Here is a 22,812-nt window from a genome sequence, read left to right on the forward strand (position 1 = left end):
CTTTCCCCCCTTTGTAATGATTCCCAGGGTCCTAGCACATCTTCGGAGACAAGAGGCAGAAATGGTGCTGATTGCCCCCTTTTGGAGAGCACAACCATGGTTTCCCATCATTATGGAATTGGCCTGCGCTCCTCCTTACCTCTTACCTTGGTCTTGGAATCTCCTCCTGGACCCAGGGAAATCCCCTCATCCCTTGATCTTATCAGGCCAACTGTCTCTCCTGGCCTGGCGTCTTTCAGGCAAAACTGGAACCTTCCAGGCCTTTCGAGCAAAGCACAGGAATTCATCAACCAGTCCTGGGCTCACAACACTCATAAATGTTATTCCTCAGCCTGGAGGCGCTGGTGTTCTTCACGGGGTTCAGATCCACTTATTGCACCTTGATTTTGAATTTTCTAGCTTCACTGGCCTCCTCTGGAATGGCTTATAACTCAATCAACAATTTCCGCTCTGCCATTTCGGCTGGCCATGTGTTTGTTGAGGGTAGGCCTATCGGCCAATTGCCTATGGTTTGTAAACTGATTAGGGGCATTAGAATGTTGAAACCACCTCTTCCCAAATACTCAGATCTGTGGGATGCTAACATTGTTTTGCAGTTTTTAATTTCCTGGCCTTCTAACAAATATCTCTCCAGGAAACAATTGTCGGCGAAACTTACCTTTTTGCTTTGTCTGGTATCTTGTAAGCGAGTGTCTGATATTAAAGCTCTGGATTTGGCAGGAAGATTTTCTCTGGAAGGTGTTTTTTTTACCATATCCAGAAGAACAAAATGCAATACCAGGTTAGTATCCTATCCAGCTTTTCCTGATAACAAAAAACTCTGCGTTGTACAATGTCTGAAGGATTACAAGGTGAGTACGGACGAATTTCCTGCTAATATGACAGGTCAACTGCTTATTTATCTTCAAAAGCCTTTTCGCCCGGTTACTTCTGCTACACTGGCCAGATGGGTGAGGTGGCTTTTAGCCGAGGCAGGCATTGATGTTTCCAAATTTGGTGCGCACTCTGTGAGGGGTGCTATGGCATCAAAATCCTTCGCCTTAGGTTCTCGACTTGAGGACATATTAAATGCAGCAGATTGGTCATCTGATTCCACGTTTAAGAAGTTTTATTATAAACCTATTCTTGATGTCTCCTCTGTGGTAATGGCTAAACTTTAAACTAGCATAATCAGAGCCTCCGGTCCTGACATAGAATATAACATTTTCTAGCAACTGCGTCTAGAATTTTCAATTCTGTTAATCAATTATTAAATTTTTGGTCTTTGGCAGGCATACTCTGTCTTGGTGGATGGACGCCTGGCTGCCAGAATACCATTACAGACTTCGGGATGAAGGTCGAACGCTGTCAACTGCGGCAGCGCGATCGTCACACACGGAGAGTTGACAGGCTTGGGTGGAGACGCCACTCATGATTTGTTAGGCACCAGCAGCTGAGTTTGTCTGCTCTGGCTTTCAGAGAGCCCACCAACCAGATGTTGAACCACCAGAGATATGTCCTGCTATTCCAGCCATGTCCAGAGGCGTAGGGCCTCTTGACAAAGGGTCCATGACTCCATCCCTCGCTGTTTGTTGTAGTACCACATGGTGGTAGTGTTGTCCATAAACACTTGTACCAGCCTCCCTTTGATTAAGGGTAGGAAGGTTTTCAAAACCAGTCGGATCACTTGGAGCGCCAGCAAGTGATGTGGAGTCCCAATTCCAACAGAGACCACAGTCCTCTGATCTCCACCTCTCCCAGATGGTCGCCTGATCCCAGGAATGACGCATATGCCACTACTGAGAGATCTGATTGGGGAAGGGAGAGGAATCTGCCTCTAACCCAATCGCCATTCTTCAGCCACCAATGCATATGTTCTGCAGTTCCCTCCGAGATCTGGACCATGTCGGAGAGATTCCCTGTTGCTGCGTCCATTGGAACTTCAGGTCCCACTGCAGAGTTCACATATGCTATCTGGCATGAGTCACTAGCAGGATTCAGGAGGCCATGAGTTCCAGCAGCATCAGAGCCATTCCCACCGAAATCCAAGATAACGGCTGAAACATCTGTATCATAGCTTGAATATCCTGGTCTCGCTGCTTGGGAGGATAAGCCCGAAACCTCACTGTGTCCAGAACAGCCTCAATGAAAACAGAGCATCTAAGAGGGACTTGGTGTGACTTTGGCATGTTTGCAGTGAACCCCAGCAAATGCAGAAGGTCCGCCATAACCTGGAGGTGGGAGACGATAGTAAAGGGCAGTGGTTCCCAGCCTATGATCCGGGGACCCATGGGGGTCCACAAAGCCTCATCAGGGGGGTCCGTGACTGCTTATAAAATGTAATAATATTAACAGATTAGGTCCTCGGCTTTTAGTAATGAATCATTGGAGGGGTCCTCGGATTCCAATAATGATTCAGTAGGTGCCCCCGGGTTCCAGTACTAATCAAGTGGGGGTCCCTGGAAGTCAAAATGTTGGGAACCACTGGTCTAGGGTAAGCCCACGTTCAACAGCCAGTCATCGAGATATGGGAAGATTGGCATCCCTAATCTCCGCTGATAAGCTGTGATCACCGCCATCACCTTGGTGAACACCCAAGGGGGGCTGGTAAGGCCAAAAGGAGAGCATGGTGAACTGAAAGTGCTCGTGGCCTACAGTAAACTGCAGGTAACGTCTCTGGGCAGGCAGGATGGGGATATGGAAATACTCGTCCTGCAAGTCCAATGCTACAAATCAGTTTCCTCTGTCAACGGCAGACAAGACCTGAGCCAAAGTGAACATCTTGAATTTCTCTCTCCTTTTTTGAGAAAGCAGTTGAGGGTTTGGAGGTCTAGGATAGGCTGAAGGCCCTTTTTCTTTTTGGGTATCAGAAAGTAGTGGGAATAATAACCTCCTTGGAGCTCTCTCTATGGCTCCATTGGCCAAGAGAACCGTAACTTCCCCACGGAGCAAAAAAAGATAATCCTCCATCAGCCAATCATATTTTGGAGCTATAGAAGGAAGGGAAGATTCAAAGGGGAGGGAGTAGCCCTTCCGAATGATCTGCAAGACCATATGTCCGATGTTATGGACCGCCAGTGGTGAAGATGATGGAGGATTCGTCCACAAACTGGGCATCCATGGTCTTGCAGGTTCAAATTAGGAGGGCTTAGATGCTGCAGCTGCTGGGGGGGGTTAGTGGTAGTGGCCGTCCTTTGGCTACTTGACCCACAGGGTCAGTATGAACTGCGCCTGCACCCACACAACCCTTGGGGAGCTTACACAGGATAGTGGCTGGCAAAGGGTTAGCCCGGCGGCACGCTCCTTCCATATCCACAAAAGGGGCGAAATGCATACTGGGGACGTGGGGCCAATGAGAGGCCTAAGGACTTGGTCATAGCCCGCGCGTCTTTACAGCACTCCAGCACCAAATCTGTCTTCCCTCCGAAGAGACGGGTACCATAGAAGAGTATGTCCATGAGACTGGCCTGGACATCCCCCGAAAAGCCAGATGTCCTCAGTCAGGTATGACGACTAAGCGCCACCGTCGATAAAATTGCTCTGCCCAGCGAATTAGTCATATCCAAACAACACATGATGGTGAACTTAGCTGTGTCTCTCCCATCTTTGACTGCTTGGGGGAGAATGGCCTGTGCTTCCTTTGCGACCTGTAGCAACACTTGTGCAACCGTGTCCCACAATGCCCAAAAGTCATGCTGTGTTCACCGACCACAATGCCAGGTTGGTGAAAGAAAACATCTTCTTGCCTAAGGTATCCAGCCTTTTGAATTCCCTGTCTGGGGGAGAGGCAGAGAACTTGCCATAGGAAGTTGAGGCTTGAACAACCAAGCTCTCAGGGGTGGGGTGTTGTGTGAGGAAAGATAGGTCCCCATATGCGGTGCAATGACGGAGGGCAACTGTCCTGTTCACGGGAACCCCTGTGCTGGGCTTGGAACAAGTTTCCAGCAGGACATCAGTAAGTGTTTCATTAAAGGGGAGCAGGGGTTCAATAGAGGAAGCACCAGGCTGAGGCACTTTCATCAAGATATTATTCTTGACTGCTACCAAAGGTAGGTCAAGATCGAGGATCTCCGCTGCCTTCTTCAACACCATTACATAAGGCGCTCCCTCCTTCGAAGCCACAGTAGGGGGAGAAGGCAAGCCAGTATCTGGAGAAGTACCCAAACAACTTGCATCTCCCAACTCCTCTCATCAGTCTATTGAGCCTACCAAATGGTATTCTAAAGGGTCCAGTGACTCCTCCCATTCTTCTTCCATGCCAAGCCCTTCAGAATAGGGCTCAGACGCCAACCTAGCACCAATGAGTCCTGTTGGCCCCGGAATCAACGACAATTGTTGTTGTGCTGAATCCGAGTCATCGAGGATCAGAATGAGACTGGTGCTGCCGGTAGACACGGCAGCATCTGGACCGACGTTGGAGAAGGTTGAGGTGGCACGACCATCATCAGTCCAGATCCGAGTTCGGATCCAAGGTGGCCCATCAGGGCCACGGCCAAAGCCAACGGCACTAAACTTGATGGGGACCCCCTCCAGGTGGGGAATGGCGGAGAGCACGGCACCATGCAGAGAAGAGTACAGGGGCTTGCGGAAGAAACTGATTGTAATGAAGCGGGATGCGTTACTGAAGCCCTTCAAAGCCCTAGATAATAAGGACATAGATACTATCTGATTTCTAGTAGAGCAGAAGACCCTGAGCTCAACATTGGTTTGTGTCTTCCTGGCACGGCAACTATCACACTGACATAGAAGAACATACACAAAGCCCCAAGAGTTCTCTGGGCCACTGGACATTGACGTATTTTTAATGCACCACGACCTTCCGGGACATTGACGATCATGTTGTATACTACAGGCTTTACAGCTGCATCCCTTTCTTTTCTCTCTAAATGCTTCCATGGAGTTTGTAGATCTGCACCTGCGACCTGTGTCTCAACATATCCTTTGCTGGTGTGATTTGGTTTTCTGGCAGTACAGCAGCAAGATTCCAGTGTTGTAGGACATTACCCAAGACATGCATTTGTGGTTGGTCCCTCTTCATGCGGAGAGAGAAACTTTCTTGCTCTGCAACCTTCATCTTGGACACCCCGGGTTATGGATTGTATGAGATTCTGGGATCCTTGTTGACTCAAGGCCTCTGGGGTATTTGGGGTGGGGACGTAAGTCATCTAGAATAAATGGTAACTGTTTCGGGAATATGCTCATCGTAAGCCTATGCTTCTCAGAATGGACACCACCACCATAAGATATGTGAAATGGCAGGGAGATATTAGGTGCGAGGATTTGGCAAATGTAGCCATTTGGACAGGGCTCTTGGGAGGCAGTACCCATCACTCAGGCAGGCTCATTGAGATGAGAGTTAAGCTCTGCCAAGGATTTCTCAATCACTCAGGAAGTGTTCTGACAAGTGCTTGCCAAGTTCAGCATACTGGTGGTGGACTTCTTTGCAGATGTAGACAATGCCTCAATGTCAGTTTTCTGCTCTAGGTTCTTGTCAAAGGAAGCATGGGGGTGGAGGTACTGACTTGCCTGAAGGGCTGTTTGTTGACCTTGCACCGATTTCTAGTTGTTTCAGGGCTTTGGTTTGTCTAATGCAAATGAGGCAGTTGCATTGGGAAACTTGGTTTGCTGTTCTATGCCAGATGAAGTTAGCTCAAGAATAAATTCTTCCTGTTCTTCGGGGGCTTTGTTTCTTGCTGGCATATCTTCAGAGAATACACCTTTTTATCTGGCAGCTGAATGTCTAGGGCTGAGGAAGTTGGGGCTTTCAGACAATGTAGCCTGTGCTGTTCACGCTTATAGGTGTCCATCCACTTGAAAGGGGTATGCCAACAACAGAGCCTTATTTTCAGAATCTATGCTGAGAGAGGGCAATTTACCTTGGGAGTATGACCCAGTTCTGGTCTAACCATTTCTACCAGATGGGTTTTCCTGTGGATTAATGCCTTCAACAATAAGGTGCTGTGTGCTTTCATCAAGGTCTTCACGGAACTCTGGAAGGGGTGTAATAGGGCACTTAAACCCTAGCCTTGTGGCTTAGTGGGTCATCCCTCAAGTTTGGGGGGGAGGATCTCAAGCTTGGGATATGCCTTTAGTTCGCTCCATTCTGCAATCTACTCCTTTTGAACATTTGCAGGAGGTAGCCCTTAAATTATTGTCTGTAATGACATTTTCTAGAATCTATGTCAAACATAGGGATTCTGAGGTGGTTTTTCCTTTTGTTCACCCTGACCCTGTGTTCTCTGATGAACAGGCCTTGCATTAGCTGGATGTGTCCATTTAACTTCAGCAAACAGCTTCCCTTTCCATCTGTGACACTCTTTATGTGACTTTATGTACAGTAAGTCTGGGATTATGGATTTCTTTAGATAACTTGAGTTAATGGGTAAAATCTACTATCTCTTTGTCCTATGACGTATTAAGCAAGGATCTGCATGGCCTGATTCTAGGACGATTTACTAGAGGCTTGCTGGTTTCTTGGGCAGAAGCTGGGTATCTTCATTAGTGGCATTAGCTTGACTGAAAATTGCATGGCTACATTTGTGGTTAGGTGTTGGTTCTCAGGAACAACTTTCATTTGGCACTGGTGTTTTGCCTGCTGTCTTGTCTGTGATGGATTTAGCTGCTCTTATTAAAGGTGGACTGTTCTGCTGTAGTGTTTAAACTTTTCTGCAAAGCGGTTTATGCTTTTTTAGCAAAGTGCGATTAAGTAGCTGACAGGGAAGGGGAAGTAAGGTAAAAAGGTAATATCTGGGTTACCTATTAATAATCCCATTACCGCAGGATTATCATGGACCCCCTGCAGCCAAACATACGCCTGAAATGGGAAACTGATATCGGCAAGGCATCTTCTGATGATAGATGGGACAAGGTACTAGATAAAATACCTAAAATATCGTGCAATGCCAGATTCAAATTAATTAATTTTTTATATCTTACACAGATCCTATTTAAACTCTCACAGGTTAAATAGAATGTTTAGCTTGACCAAGATTAGATGCTCAAAATGTGACCTGGTGGGGGCATATTTCTTTCACATGGTTTGGAACTACCCTCTACTTATCAACTTCTGACAGGAGGTGGTGAACTCCCTCTCAAAGCTAGTTAAAAGAGATGTACCTAGGGATCCCGCATTGTCTGTTAAGTGATTTTCCACACACTTCGAAAACAAAAATATCGAGTAAATTCATGGATCTGGGCATTATCCTGGCCAAACAGGTGATTACCGGCAGTTGGAAATCACCTAGAGGCCCCCAGGTGCTCACAAGGAGGAGGGAACTATTGAGATGGGCAGATTTTGAAGGGGAAACTTTAGCCATGGAAGCCCGCCGGATTGGTCAATCATCAGACGGAGCTATGACTTGGGCGATGTTAGGTGAAAAACTCAGACAGGCAATCACTCCTTCTACAAACTCCTCGACACGTTCCACATAGGGATGGGTTGAGACGAAATGCCACCGGAGATTAGCCATCCTAGGGTTCGACATAGGTTGAGCGGCATTGCTTCTTGGATGGACGGGCTGGGAAATTGGAGGCATAATAATGATCTACACTGCACACGGGGAGGGATGTGGGTTGAGTTGGGTTGGACTAGGGATGCTGGGTTTACCAGGGGTGGACTGTTGTATCGAATTCTGTATCCGCTAAATGTTATTAGATTACTGTGAATGGTATGCCCTAATGGTTCACTAGTGTCTTACTTCTGCAAAGCAATACAATGTGTTTCTTCCTCACCCCAGGCCTGATTCATACTCCCCCTCTCCCAGTCTGTAGCCTGCAGCTTAGAATTGAGACTTGGATAGCTATGACCAGGAGGACATGTGGATAAAGGTACCCTGTATGGGGCCTTCCGGGGGAAAGAGATTAGTCCAATAAAACACTATAGCAGTTCCAATCAAAGAGGTAGGGCCTACTTATGAGTAAGGCCTGGGACAAGGAATAAGAATCTGATCAGTGGGTATTAGCAGTAACTAAGCTAGACATTACACAGGTTATGCAATAAGATTTCAATTGTTAAAAGTTCCAGAACAGTTAAAGGCCAGTCTTCTGCAGAACGTTTGTTTTAGCCACACTCATGAATGCTGACACTTTAAGGTTATTTGAAAATCAACAATATTACTGGATTTAACCTGCCACCATTTCTTTAAACACTTACCATCAGAAAAATGTTTTTTTTTTATAAAACAGTTTGCGTTTTCTTCTACAGGATGGGGCAGGGGCTTATTCCAATAGCGCTCTGCCTGGACACGCTGTACAGAGACACGCTGAGTTTTGGGATGGAGCAGCAGAAGAAGTAAAGGCTCCAGTACTCTTGCTATGTCATGTCTCTGCAGTACCTGGTTTAGCCAAGCTTGTCCCACTGAACACATGGAGCCGTCTAGGCTATTAAGGCTGTCTAACATGAGAAACAATGACCTGTAAGAATAAAAGCATCATTTGAAATTAACAACAAAACTGCTGTAAGTGGCAACCATCAATTAAAAAAACGAATGCTACACAAATGAAACACAGAGAATAATTTCAACAGATAAACGAGTCAAAGAAATATGCTGGAATAAACTATTAATTTATCTCCAGTGGGCACCCATTTCCAATACCTTATGAAAATAAAATGCTTTAACCAGGAACAATTTACCAATCATAGAGATTCTTCAGTCAACTGCACATTACTACTTCTTCCTCCATGCTCAAAGTATGTCTTGGCTGCAGGAAAAAGAGACCCACAGCCACAGGCTCTCTCTTATAATCTCTTTGTCCTATGACATCAGCCACCTTCCTGAATTCAAGTCATCTTTCATCCTCCCTCTCTTGCTATGTCATCTTTTTGAAGTACCGGATCTAGCCAGGCCCGTCCTACCAAACACACAAAGCCATTTATGTTATTAAAGCTGCCTCACATGAGAAACAATGAGCATACCAATATAAGCCAGGGGTAGTGAAAATCTACAGGACTGAGTTCAAAAGTCACATGTTGAGTAACTGTATGCAGGTAAGGAAGCAGCCTTGGTTCACTACCTAGTAGTAGCACCAATTATTACAAACGGATAGAATGGTCTTTTATTAATGTATGGTGAGCACTCCAGCAGGGAAAGTTTTAGTTTGTAGGAAGTACTGAACATCTGTGCACCATTCCAGCTTGAGCTCTCTGATGCATCCAGTTCCCCTTACCTGTGATCCATGGAAACACTTGAAAGCATGAGAAACAAAAAAGGGTGAAGGCAGCAGATTTATAGATCAACATAACCAAACATACTGTTCAAAAGGCCATGGAATAATGCAGTGCTGACCAGAATCCAGAAAGCAGTGGTCACAAAAAGCATGAGGAGTAGCTAGCTGATGTAGCCGACCTACAGATGATATCAAAAATGAAACTGTGCTTAAAGCTAAATAATTCCCCTTAGCCCTACAAACACAAACAGTGATTCACTTTGGATGACAGATCCAAGTCTTAACATAACACTCTGGGATGCAAGACACCACCCAACAAGGACCAGATATCTTGAATACATACCTGTTGCTAAAGGGACTGCCAGCAACTAAACTCAACTCAATTCAATCTCAAACAGGGGAAGGCTCCCTAACAGAGGGAAACAAATTAAAAAGGCCCTCAGTATAACATTTCACAAGTGTTCTGCATCAAAAAAGATTACTTATCTAATCTTTGATATATGCCGAAGACAGGTAAATAAGGCCTGCAATACTGTTTCTAGATACCAGACTTCAACAGGTAGGTTTCAAATGGCAAAATATCACTCCTGTGAGTCAGATAAAGAGCTGATCATCCATCCAGTGGCCTTTGGTATGATCAATGTAAAAATACAGAGTTCTTTTCGGATCCAGGCAATGGAGCCTCTCCTCTTCCTTAGAAGGATGAAATGGAGCAAAAATGTCGGCAGTGTGATGGTTTGGCTGACATGGAATGGAGTCACCACCTTCGGTAAGAAGGTGGCGCGAGTCCTAAGAACCAGTTTACATAGGTAGAAACTGAAGTATGGAGGGTTAACTGAAACAGTTTGAAGCACACTGACCCTCCTGGCTGATGAGTGGTGCCCCTAAGAAGACAGTCTTAATAGTCAGAAATTTCAGATGACAACTGTGTAGGAGCTCGATTGGAATGTGCATAAGAAACTTCAGAACCAAATTAAGATCCCACTGGGGCAAGACAAAAGAGGTAGGAAGGAACAAAGGGTGAAAGCCCTTAAGGAAACATGTCACAACTGGTGACTTAAACAGTGGGGCTGATCCAGCAACCGCAAAAAAGCCGAAATGTCAGAAAGATAACCTTTAATGAAGCACAAGACATGGCCCTGCCGGGCTAATGATAGCACATACAACAGCAACTCTGACAAAGAGGTAAGGTGTATCAACATGTCATAAGGAACACCAAGCCACAAATTTGACGCAGTGGCAGGTGTATACAGTTTTTGATGAGGGGTACCTGGCTGCCAAGAGGGCATCACAAATCCCGGGAGGAAGATTAAAGGCATTCAAATGTCACTACTCAATCTCCAAGCATGAAGATGGAGTGTGTGCAGGTTCAGATGCAGGTCCCTGCCCTGCTGCTGTAATCGGAGGTCCTTAAGAAAGGGCAGTTTGATCAGCAGACAGATGCTCATGCTCAGGAGTTTGGGAAAATAAACTCTCCTTGCCTAGTCCAGAGTCATTAAGATGAGTTGGCCCCTGTCGGTCCTAATTTTCGTGAGTACCCAGGACAGGAGCGGTATCGTCAGAAAGGTGTAAATAAGTACCAGGTTCCAGTCTAAGCAGATTGCATCTCCTAGCGAGAAACTCTAACATGCAGAAGTGTTGACATTGCTCATTCTCTAAGGTGGCGAAAAGATTGAGCCAAGGTCCTCCCCATTCTCGCAAGAGACCTTGCATCACCTCTTCTGGATGTAGATGCATTTGTGAGCTGTAAGGCATTGACAACTGAGTTTGCCTGCTCTAGCGTTCAGAGATTCTGCACAACCAGGAAGATGTCCTGGCACTCTAGCTAAGACCAGAGGTGCAGGGCCTCCTGGCATAGTGGCCACAAGCCCACATGGGTTGATGTTGCCTGTGAACTCCTGAACCAGCATTCCCTTGATGGATGAGATAAAGGCTTTCATCGCCAAGCAGACAGCCCTCAACTCCAGAAGACTGGTATAGAGCTGAGATTCCACCCGAGATCAGTGTTCTCTTATCTCCACCTCTCCCAGATGGCCACTCCAGCACAGAGGTGATGCATCGGTCACCACTGTTGGCTCCAGATGGGGAAGTGAGAGAGGGGGTCTGCTACTGATCCAACTGCAGTTCGTCAACCACCACTGTAGGTATCTTTTGCAGTCTCCTCTGAAATCTGGACCAGGTCAGAGAGATTCCTCAGGTAATGTAATCACTGGGACTTTAGATCCTACTGCAGAGCTTGCATAGGCCATTGAGTGTGCTTTAATAGCAGGATGCAGAAGACCATCAGACCCAGTTAGCCTCAGAGACAGTCTCACTGAAATGCAGGACTGAGGTTAAAACATCTGGATCGTACATCTGGATCATACCCCTAATGTGAGGACTCTCTGCTCGGGGGGGTAGGCGTAGAACCGCACCAAATCCAGAATGGCTCAGATGAAAGGTAGCATCTTATAAGAAATCAGGTGTGTCTTTCGCATGTTGATACTGAACCCTAGCAAGTTCAGAAGGTTTGCCTTAGTCGGACGGTGGGCGATGACTGCGTGTAGCAAGCCAGCCTTCAACAGCCAGTCATTCCAGTAGTGGAAAATCTGAACCCCTGACCTTTACATGTGTGCTGCAACCACCACTTTCATGAGCACCCTAGGGGCACTAGTGAGGCCAAAGTGGAGCACAGCAAACTGGAAATGCTCCTGGTTGACCGTGAACCACAGGTAAGGTCCATGGACCTGCAGGACCATAATGTAGAAATGCACATAATGGAGGTCCAACGCTACCATCCAGTCTTGAGTGTCCAGGGCAGACAGAACCTGAGCAAAGGTGAGAATCTTGAATTTCTCTTTCTGGATGGTTGCTGTTGTTGAGAACCCAAGAAGAGGCCTTGGGTTCTGGCGGTGACTCGATTCTCCTAAAAGAGCCTGAGAGACAGGCCCCACCATATCACCAGATCGGCGGGAGCCTTCAAATGACTATTATATCGGGAAAGATCGGACATCTCCTGCAAAACCCACTGATCTCAGCCAGGAGTGACTACAGGGTACCACTCAGTCTAATGAGTAGGTGTGTCCATTCCACACCAAATGGGGAACTTCATTGCATCCCGGCCATCTGTCAGTGCCTGATTCAAGATGGCTCAGCCCTCTTCGTAAAGCATGGGCAGCAGCTGCGCAACCAAGTCCCACATGTCATCAGTATACCGGCCCACACACAATGTTCACTGACGGAAATGCCAGGCTGGTGGAAGAAAAGATTCTCTTCCCAAAGATATCCAGCCTTTTTGATTCCCTAGTTCATGGAGTGCAAGGGAATGAACTTGGGTTAAGTTTGACCACTGAGGCCTGCACCCCCCGGCTCTCCGAAATGGGATACTGGGTGGGGAATGGTGGGTCTCCAGGGGCAGGGCAGTGGCTACAAGCAATCATCCTGCACACGGGAGCCCCCAATGCAGAGTTTATCCCAAGCCCCCAGAAGAAAGTGAGGGCCTCTTTAAACCGGACCAGGGGCTCTGCAGATCTTACCCCCGTTGAAGAATCTCTGTCAAGACATTGGTTTTGACCTCAACAGAGTGTAGCTGTAGGTCAAGGAACTCTGCTGATCTGCGTGTCACCAGAGCAAAGATGCTCCTTCCTCTGTGGCAGAGGTGTCCAGGCCACTGGTGTCACTCAACCCCTCATACCAGTTTTCCTCCTGGTGGACATAGCCCTCTCCATCACACCCATCTGGAAAGGTGGGTCATTTTAAGGGTGGCAAGTCCAGGGCAGGTTGATGCAGTACGGGCAGCGCCGGTGTCTACATCGAGCAGCACTGGAGTGGCACAGTTGGAGAGGAGAATAGGGTGCTCTTCAAGTAGCATTGGTAGGGCCAGAACCACTGCAGAGGGAACTAGGACCTGTGCAGGTGACAGTGCCTGCATCAGTCCAGATACTGTAGAAGATCCAGAAGTCCTGGCTGACGCTGGGCCAGACTTGCCGGTAGTAACCCAGCAGGGGCACCTCTCAAGTCTGGGGGCCCAAGGGAGAACAAGAGGAAGCCATTGGCCCAAAGATGGAGTGTTTGGTGAGAATCTTGGGAAACCACGGAGCGAATCCGCCTGCTGGCTCTGCGTATGGAGAGGGGAGCAGGGCCTAGAAGCATGGCGCTTGCAAGGAAATAGCCGAAGAATGTTTGAGTGGGATGACGATCGTCTGTGGTATCAGCTCCAGAACAGGTCTGAAATCTCCCACCAGATGGAGACTGATATGCGTAAGGAGCCTTTTTCTGCCACATCACCATCGCCTGCTCATAAATTGCTTTGGGCTCATTTACTAACGTGCAGGCCTTGCAGTTGTGGTTGGACTCCAGGTGCCACAGGCAAACAAAAGTATGGGTTAGAGATAGACATTTGTCTGTGGTACTCCTCACACAATTTAAATTCTGTGGATTTGTTGGGGGACATATCTCTCGAACACTGGGTGCAAAACTCAAAAACAATTGACAAAAGGTCAAAAAAGAGGTCAGAAATTGACTGAGATAGCTCTCTGTAATCATGCTGTTGGCGTGAAAAAAAAGGAACTGATGTTAACGAGCCGGAGTGGCACCTATATTGGCACTGTGGACATCACCTGAAGCAGATGAAGTTGACACAGAGCTGCTTGATGTCCCCTACCAGAGCACAGAGCTACTGCTGATGATTTTCTGGATCCGTCTGATGTCTGGGGAATACTCCAAGGTGAGGAATCAGCAGTTAGAAGCCTCTATCAGGAGTGTGCCATATCTCCAAATCCAGAATGGCTTGTTGTGACTCCCAGGTCCAGGGTGTGTTCGGGTGTGATGTTATAAAGGTTAGGAACATAGATTCCTAGGTACAAGTGCAATGGTGTAAGTAGCAAGATGGTTCTTGGCGGCATTTTTGGGCCACAACAGAAGGCTGGGATGGGTATGATGAAGTGTCGAGCCTAGTACATTGTACACAGGAAAGTACGGGTTAGCATAACTAGCAAATAAGAAGGATGGGATGATGCCTGGCAAAATTAGTGGTTTCTGTGGCATTCTCATCCATTACAGTTTCACACAGTCATGCCTTTACTGATTTTTCCCTCGGTGATTGTGCGACAGGACTCAATTACTGATGACTTTCCATTCCTCCTCCTTAACACTACACTGTATTTCTCCTCCAACTTTCTGCATCTGTTGGATTCCTCTGGGCATCTGGGCCTATTACTGGTAGCCTGGGTGCTTGTCAAGACTACTTCTTCTCAGGAATCATTGAGCCACATATTGTGCAATCACTTCCTTGCAGTTCTTTGCATTCTTCAGGACATATGATTAATTTTACACTCCTATCTGTATTCTGCAGATTGATCCTGCTTTCTTCAACCCTCTACTCAGCATCTGGGCCTATTACTGCTATTCTGGGTGCCGGTCAGGACTACTCCTCCTTAAAAAACATTGAGTCACATATTGTGTGATCACTTCCTTGCAGTTCTTTGCCAACTCCAGGAAATAGGATTCATTTTACACTTCTATCTGTATTCTGCGGATTTATCCTGCTTTCTTCAATCCTCTACTCAGCATACTGTTTTCTTTGGCTGGGCCTTTTGCTATCACTCCATCCCTCATAGTCAGTTCTGTGAAGTTTTACCTTATGTCCTTCAAGATCACAGCTGCTTGGTTCTCTCTTTGTCCCTATTCTCATTGGATATGGCTCATACATAGTACTGTGTGTGAAGTTTATGAAATTATATCCAAGTACAAGACAATCAAGTTACTGACCCTTGGATTACACTCTTTCTCGTCAATATTCTATCTAACAGCATTTTCCTCACCTGTAGAATATTCCCCGGGCACCAGACTAGATCCATACATTTTCACAGCAGTAGTTGAGCAAACCACTAGGTGCAGCCATGCAGCTTTGGTTTGGACTTGTTTTGCCCTGGAAGCGACAGATAGGAGCCGCATATAAGTACCAACCCTGCGCACTGACATCAGTACTTTGCTTGATTCTTTTGCACACTAAGATGCAGATTACAAAACAATCAGAGGTATCGGTGTGCAGATCTCTCCTTTGGAAACTTTGTAGATGGCAAAAAGAGACCATCCCACAAAAAACGGGGGGTGGGAAGGAGGGCAGTGGGGAATCTGCAGTTAGATAAAGCATCCACCAGAAAGAGCTCTGGCAAAGATAACTAATGTGTTCTTCTGATGGGTGCTTTTAACCGCAGATTCCTCACCTATAAAATAAGTAGCCTGGAGTTCACTCATACTACGAGCTTAAGTGATCGCAGTGAAGTAGACCATTTTGACAGTCAGAAACCACAATGAGGAGCTGTTAATGGGCTCAAAGAGGATGCCCATGAGGAGCATCAGGGCCAAATTAAGATCTCACAGTGGAATCAGAAATGGTTTCGGAGGGAGCATGTGTGTCAAACCTTTAATAAACTGCATCAAAACGGGTGACTTCAGCAAGCACAGTTAGTAAAGAAAATGCAAACAGGCTGAAAGGGCTGACAAATATTCTTTAGCAGTGCCCACTGCAAGGCCCTCCTACAGAGAGCGCTCTCCAGTACTTCAACATGCAGATGTTTTGACACTCTATATTTTCAACAGTGGCAAAAAGATCCAGCTAAGGATCTTCCCACTGTTGGAAGATGCCCTGAGTCAACCCAGGGTGTGACCACCATTCATAAGCCGCCAGGCATCACTGGCTGATCTTGTGTGTCCAGTCACTTAAAGATCCCGTAAGTTGGTTCAAGATCAGGAAGATGCTCTGGCGCTCCAGTAAACTCCAGAGGCGCTGCACACATGTATCTCAGACCAACAGTAAATATGGTATGTTGAGGTTCTGCCCCTTCAAAAATTTCACAAACTTCTGTTGTGGTTCCCAGGTGGAAATGTGGAAGTCCGCATCCCAGAGATTGATGGAACATAGCAAACTGCCTTTCTGCATGGATAAAAGTATATGAGTCAAGCTGAGCACTGTGATTCTTCACTAAGGAGTACAAGATTGGATATTTTCAAGTTCAGCATGGTGCACACACTCCTTGTACATAAAAAATAACGTTTTCGTTATAATCTGCTATGCTGATAATGCATTCTGTGCACACCTCCTCTGTTCTCTGCTCGGCTCAGCCAGTGTCTGATGTCATGGAATGTTGGTGAGTGACTGGAGGAGTGTGACAGAGAGAGTGGGTTGAGCAGAGAGGATGCTGATCCTGGTGGGGTCTCCTTATTAAGTAACTTGTAACTTATCTTGTAACCTTTTAAACAAATCTACAATCTCTATCCTACATGAACTGGCTGCCTAACTCCTACTTGCCAAGAAGGAATCGTTGATTACTACATATTTCCTTCCTCAGTCCGCACCAACATGTGGCCTTCTTGGCAAAGCCAATTTCTTCCTTCATATCTCACTCACATCACTATCCTCTTGGAAGCGTGTGTAATGTAAAACTTCCTCCAGGCCTCTACTGCTTTGTGAACTAGGATCAATACTTACAAACATATACACATGTGAATCCATAAAAGATCAAGACCAACATTTCTATATGTTTATTAGAACAATAATTTCAAATGAATAACATATTACATGTTTGTGTTAAGCATACAGTTTGACATACACAGTATATGAATTAAAAGAGCGGTGAAGATCTAATCTTATGCCCCTCACATTGTGAGTCTGATCGATCTAAACACTGAAAACACACCATAATTTCTTCTGCTACAATTTGTTTCTTTGTGCACAGTTCTTAAAATGTAGAAATACATTTGCCACAACCTTTTGAATATGTACTAACCTGTCAAAAGTACGTCCAAACGATGAGGACTTGTTAACATGAAGGTCTCTAGTGAGATGCCAAAGAACGGCAAACTTTGAATGAGCCTGAATACGTATTTTCTGGGAAACAGAAATAAGGCACTTAATATTACATTGAAACTTTATGTGCAATATTGACAAATCAGGAAGATTAAATAGCAATTTTATACAATATTTTAAAAAGTATTAAATAAAAAATATCTAGCTATAGGACCAGTTCTTCAACACCGGTGCCCTCCACAGATTAGTATGGTTTTGGATGCTTTCCCAAAGATAGGAAATAAATCTCAAAACCTTAAGCAGCTATAAATAATCATAGAACCTGTGTGTGATCACTCTGGACGCATGCATAACATACACTGCTAGGTACCTAACAGCTTACTTACTTGTAATCTTCACTACTCCCACTGCCCTTTCTTTGTCTTAAAATATAGCTAATTTGACAGTAGAGAAGATGCAGCCAATGCGCTGGGCAGATCATTTTATTATTTCATTCTCTATTCCTAGAACAGGTAAAGATATAAGTAGAACGATTCATTCAAAAAGCTATCGGCAACAGTCCAAACTAAATTTGGAGAAATGGGAGCAGGCATTAGAGAAATCAGCTCTGATAGTTACTACTGATGGTGATGTAAACATAGTCGATACAGAAGTAAAAAATTGTGTCACCAAAGAACCTTATCCCAGTGAAGGAGATTAAAAGCAGGCCATTACAAAACAAAAAAGTATGGTTTTCAGAGGAACTAAAACAATTAAAAACACAATGTAAAAAATATGCAAGAAGGTGGAGATTAAAATATGACGAACCAAGTAAACAGTTATACAAAGCAGTATTGAGAAAATATCACCACACAATTCGGAAAGCATGTACCAAAGACCTTGCCGACAGGATTAGGCAATCCGCTAACTCCTTTAAAGAGGTTTACCATATAGTAAACTCATTTTTGAATCATGATACCTTAGAGAGGGATCCCAAAATTTCCAGCGAGCAATGTGAAGCCCTGGCAAAAACATTTTTGGGAAAGGCAAAGGACATCTATGAGGCCCTCTCCCAGAATCAGCAGAGTGTAAAGCAGATGGGAACAAAAGACAAAGAGTTTTGGACATTAATATATTAATTTCTAGTTTCCCATCTAAGACTGAAGAGGAAGTGCAGCTATGACAACCTCAGTGAAATCGGGCTCCCCGCTGGATCCGGCACCAAGTTACATTATACTGAAAGGGGGTAACACGAAGTTTCATACGCTGACATATTTGTACAACCTTTCATTAGAGAAGTGCATTGTCCCACAGGAATGGAAACATGCAGTTATTCGTCTGTTGTTAAAAACAAAAAAAAAAGCCAAACTTGATGCCGAGTTGATAGGGAACTACAGAACCGTCTTGCCCCTGCCTGGAATTAGTAAGATCGCAGAGAAAATAATCAACAGGCATATTTCAGGTTATCTGGTGAGTAACAATATTCTTCATCCTACCCAGATGGGCTTCCAGACAGGATATAGCACAGAAACGGTGCTTCTGAAAGGCACTGAAGCCCTGAGAATGATTTTGGGCAAGGATGGATCAAGCAGCTCTGATTCTCCTAGATCTTAGTGTTGCTTTTGATATGCAATACGGTCTCCTATTCTGTTCTTCTAGAGAGACTGGAAGAAGTAGGCATTACAGGGAAGGCAAGCAGATGGACTGTATCTTTCCTGGAAAATCGTAGTTTCCAGGTTAGTTAAGGATCTTTCCTTTCTTCCTGCTACAAGCTGAAATGCGGAGTTCCCCAGGGCTCGTCTTTGAGCCCTTTATTATTTAATATTTATGTCTGCCCTTTAGCAGAGGTTAATAGGGCTTAAAAATGGTATTGAATGGAGACAAAACACAGCAGGTTGTTACGCAGTCATCAGATGTAGTGTCCACATCAAAGTGCTTAAACAGGTGCCTAGAGAGGGTATCGGAATGGATGGAAAAGAATTGTTTAAAGCTGAAGGGAGAAAAATACTGGTACTAGGGCAGAATCCTCTGCTCTGGGACCAGATTAACTGGCCACCGCTATTAGGAAAAAGACCAGACCCTAAACCCGAAGTAAAAAGTCTAGGGATGATCCTGGATTTTCAGTTGGCCATGGTTTTGCAAGTAAAAAAGGTGGCAGGAAGCTGCTTTGGCTTTTTGAGGGCACTGAGAAATATATTAAAGTAGCTCCCGAGAGAACCACGTAGGATGGTGATTCAGGGAATGATCTTGGCACGTTTGGAATACGGTAATGCCCTTGATTGAGGCAGCCCGAAGGGGGTGATAGAAAAGCTACAAATTATGCAAAATGCTGCAGCCCGAGTACTGCTAGGTATCCTGAGAACGCAATCAGCAGGCGAGGCACTTAAGCTTCACTGGCTCCCCATAAAGGGCAGAGTACACAAAGCTAAGTACAAGCCCGGGCCATCCATTCTGCAGGGCATGGCCACTTCCTACTGCTCCAACAGGGACCTGAGATCAAACAATAAGGACCTGCTGGTGGTCCCGAGAATCAGGAGAGGGAGGAGGGTAGGTCGATCATACACTTATCTGCTCCCAAGCTCCGGAACTCCCTGCAGATGCGGCTCAGAAGGGAGGCTAAGTTTATGTGTTTTAGAAAAAAACTAAACGGTTCTTGTTTACGAACTTTTGGTGTAGGTGTTGACATATTAGTCACCCATCTTTTCCCTGAGAGCGCTGGGAAACCTGAAGCTCGGGCTTTATAAATTCAGAGAATAGAATAGTTAGTACATTCTTTTCAGTCCCCCCTTCTGGAGACACCTGCCTGCAATCCTGTGACAATTAATTGTAGGGGTCGGGACGAGTCATTGGAGGCGACACTCTTTGCAGCGAGATTTCACCTAAATTGAATAAGGGATGTGAGGCTGGCCTTCTTTCTAACAGAGTAAGGAATGGGACAGGAAGGAGATGAAGGCATCATGATCATTCCTCCTCTAAAGAGGAAACTTCAGCCTTCACACAAGGAAACTGCATTTAAAAGATAGTCAGTTTTGCTTTAAGTGAGGGCGGCGTATGATTTCCGGAGGACACCTTGTCAGAAAGGTAATGATACACTAGCGTAACATTCATTTCCCCAGCACGAAATTATCCTTGAATCCATATTTCAGAATACAACAGCAAGCAGTGCCATCATTAGTGAAAAATGTATTGCGTGAAAAGTTACATAGTTAATTCTGCCCCATATATACATCAGCCCTGGCGTCTCTGCAAGGATGTCATGCATATAAAACAAATGAAAATACGTCCAAATAGCTGTCCTTAAAAACATGCAAGCAGAAAGCTTCCAAAACAAGGCTTGTAGAAGCATCCGTGCTCTACTAATTGAAAAAAAAGAAGTTTGTAGAAGCAGCGAGTCTCTGACAATAAGACTAGGATCAATTTGAATATATTTTGTATAGAGGATGTCCCTCGTGAAATAGTTTATGCCATATAAAGATGATTTGTGAACTTGAAATATGTGGTCATGTCAAGGCAGAATACTCCAGTTCTCTTACCACATAGACTCCGAAGCATTTTCTCCACGGAGGACTGTGGATTAGACAAAAAGACTGGGGGGATGGTTTGGTTTATGCGATGCTCCAAGGGCCCCTGCTGTATGAATCTTTGAATCGATCTCTTCTAATGCTACTCTTGCATCAGGAAAAACAGAATAAAGCTATATGTCTGACTCGTGAGCTGTCCTTGCCACTACAGCCGTCCAAGAAAGTTGTGTAGAGTCAAAGTATAGCAGCTACAATGTGCTGACATCAGATAAGATAGGACTCAAGCTTTCAGGCGAGAGTTTATATTTTATGCCACTCAAAACATTTATGCACTACCGGATTCCTGAAAAAAACATGCTTAGAAATGATTCTATCCAAGTGGGCAAAGTTTGCTGATGTTCAAGATGCCCATACAGCGGTGAGACACTTGCTCCCATCAGACCTACAATCATCACAATATGGCACAGAGAATTAGGAGATGAACCAAGGCCTGTTGTACCTCCACAGTGTTCAGCTTGACTGGCTACAGAGGTTCCCTCTGTCGGCTAGAGGAGGCAGTGGCAAAAGTCTAGAAGCTTGCTGGATAGCAGCTAGGCCTCAATGAATGAGCTGAAGGGGAATACTGTGGTGACTGGTGTGGTGCAATTGGGGGGGCTGCAACATAGAAAGCGTCATTAGGCAAATTCAATGAAAAACACGAAGATTCCAGCTTAAATGGGAGGCATGGCAGCACACCATGCATGGAACACCTCAGTAAGGGCTCAGTACTCCAAGTGGCTGACAGGTATACAGCATGGCAACCATCCCGACGTTAGGCAAGCCTCACTCAGCGGTATTGAACTGCTGGACAATTGAGAGCAAGACACTAATGTCTGAAGTGTGAAATGGAAATGTTCAAATAGGTAATTTCCTCTTCTCAACAACTGCAGATAGATGCCCAATAAATGTCCAGATTTGCCAAGAATAACCTTCTGTAGCACAACATAGTGCTTGGCAACACATCACAGCCACTTGCACTGTTGTGAGTGCGACTAACCTCCTGTTTGCAACATATTACATAAGAGGATTTCCTCAGCCTCACCATTCATGCATTGAGGAGGCTCACTCTAAGGTTTAGGCAGTACAATTACATGTCAGGCAATGGAAAGACCATCCAAAAGCATCAAGTGGGGAAGTGGAGCTTGGTCAACCTCGTGATGGCCTACTTCTAAAAAGCTCTGTTATGTCTTGCTCCTTCTGCAATCCAGTTGCAAAAAAGACTTCTAAAGAAGCTCCTTCGTGCTTCACTTTTTATCTGCAATCTTGACATGAAAGGGCTCCTTCTAACCCCACCCTTCGTTCAAGGCGCTCCAAAGAACACCCTCGTAGTAATGAGACATGCCATGCGATATGGAACATATACTGTAAAGGAAATGGGGGCACCCAGCCATCAACAAGCAGGCATAAGGGAGTTCTTTATTGACACAGAAAGTGCAGTGGCTACACCACTTGGGGTTTCTGGGACCATGAAACAGCCCCCAACCCCATCCTGCTTCTTCTTGTAGCAGAGGCCTAGAGAATCTCCGGTGATCATAGCGGGTTGTAGCGTTACTGAAGCCAAATGACTGCACAATTGCATCAGGCTAGTGGAGGCAGATCGGGACAGTTGCCACCAGTGTGGAGGCTAGTCATTTTCAAATGGGCACATCAAAAAATGAGTATATCATCACTATACAAAAATGAACCCACCTGTATCATAAAGATCTCGTCCCACCCAAAAAACCATTATGTTTTTGCAAAATTATGTGTACAAAAGACCATTATTGTTATCAGCCTGATACATGCTCCAAAAGGAAATACATCAGAGTTATTGTCTGCTTTGTACAGATTTGTCAAAGAATGTGATCACCTGAGAGGAGAAAGGAATGTGGTACCTGACCCTGTTTTGAATTATCCAGGTCATCCTGATAGGCTCTGAAAATACAGACAAACGTCTACTCTAAGTTCTGACAGGGCACACCTTGATGAACCATGGTACTTAACTCACCCAACAGATAAACTATACACCTTCTTGTGATGTGCCCAAGGAACTAAAATGCAAATTGACTATCTTCTCACCACCAGTTTCTTACTTCCCAATTCACTGCATTTCTCAATAACTGTTAGTCAAGACAGATCTTGATCTAAATAGTGTAGATGGAAAATGTTAACAATGAAATACAGGAATCCTAGTGATCAAAGGAATTTGCAACATTATCTAAAAGATAATGGGCCTGATTACGAGTTTGGTGGGCCAATCGTCGGCCCGCCACACCAGTGGGGAAGAGACCTCCAGCTCAGCAGCCTGGCCCAATTATGTTTCCACTGGGCTGACCAGTGGAAACCTCTGTATTAGGAGGT

At 45.3% G+C, this 22,812-nt stretch overlaps 1 protein-coding gene across 3 annotated transcripts in view; it reads right to left on the reverse strand.

The window, feature by feature from the left end:
* The window catches only part of DOP1A (DOP1 leucine zipper like protein A), a 694,260-nt gene that overhangs the window by 338,886 nt on the left and 332,562 nt on the right, over nt 1-22,812 (reverse strand). For all 3 annotated transcript variants that reach the window (XM_069235613.1, XM_069235614.1, XM_069235612.1), the window contains 2 exons: nt 16,914-17,014; nt 8,132-8,391 (listed from right to left, as the gene is read on the reverse strand). In XM_069235613.1, coding sequence (XP_069091714.1) covers nt 8,132-8,391; nt 16,914-17,014 — 361 coding nt within the window. The remainder of the gene's footprint in view (nt 1-8,131; nt 8,392-16,913; nt 17,015-22,812) is intronic.

The sequence above is a fragment of the Pleurodeles waltl genome, chromosome 5 (assembly GCF_031143425.1).
Source record: "Pleurodeles waltl isolate 20211129_DDA chromosome 5, aPleWal1.hap1.20221129, whole genome shotgun sequence".
In the NCBI taxonomy this organism is placed as follows: Eukaryota; Metazoa; Chordata; class Amphibia; order Caudata; family Salamandridae; genus Pleurodeles; species Pleurodeles waltl.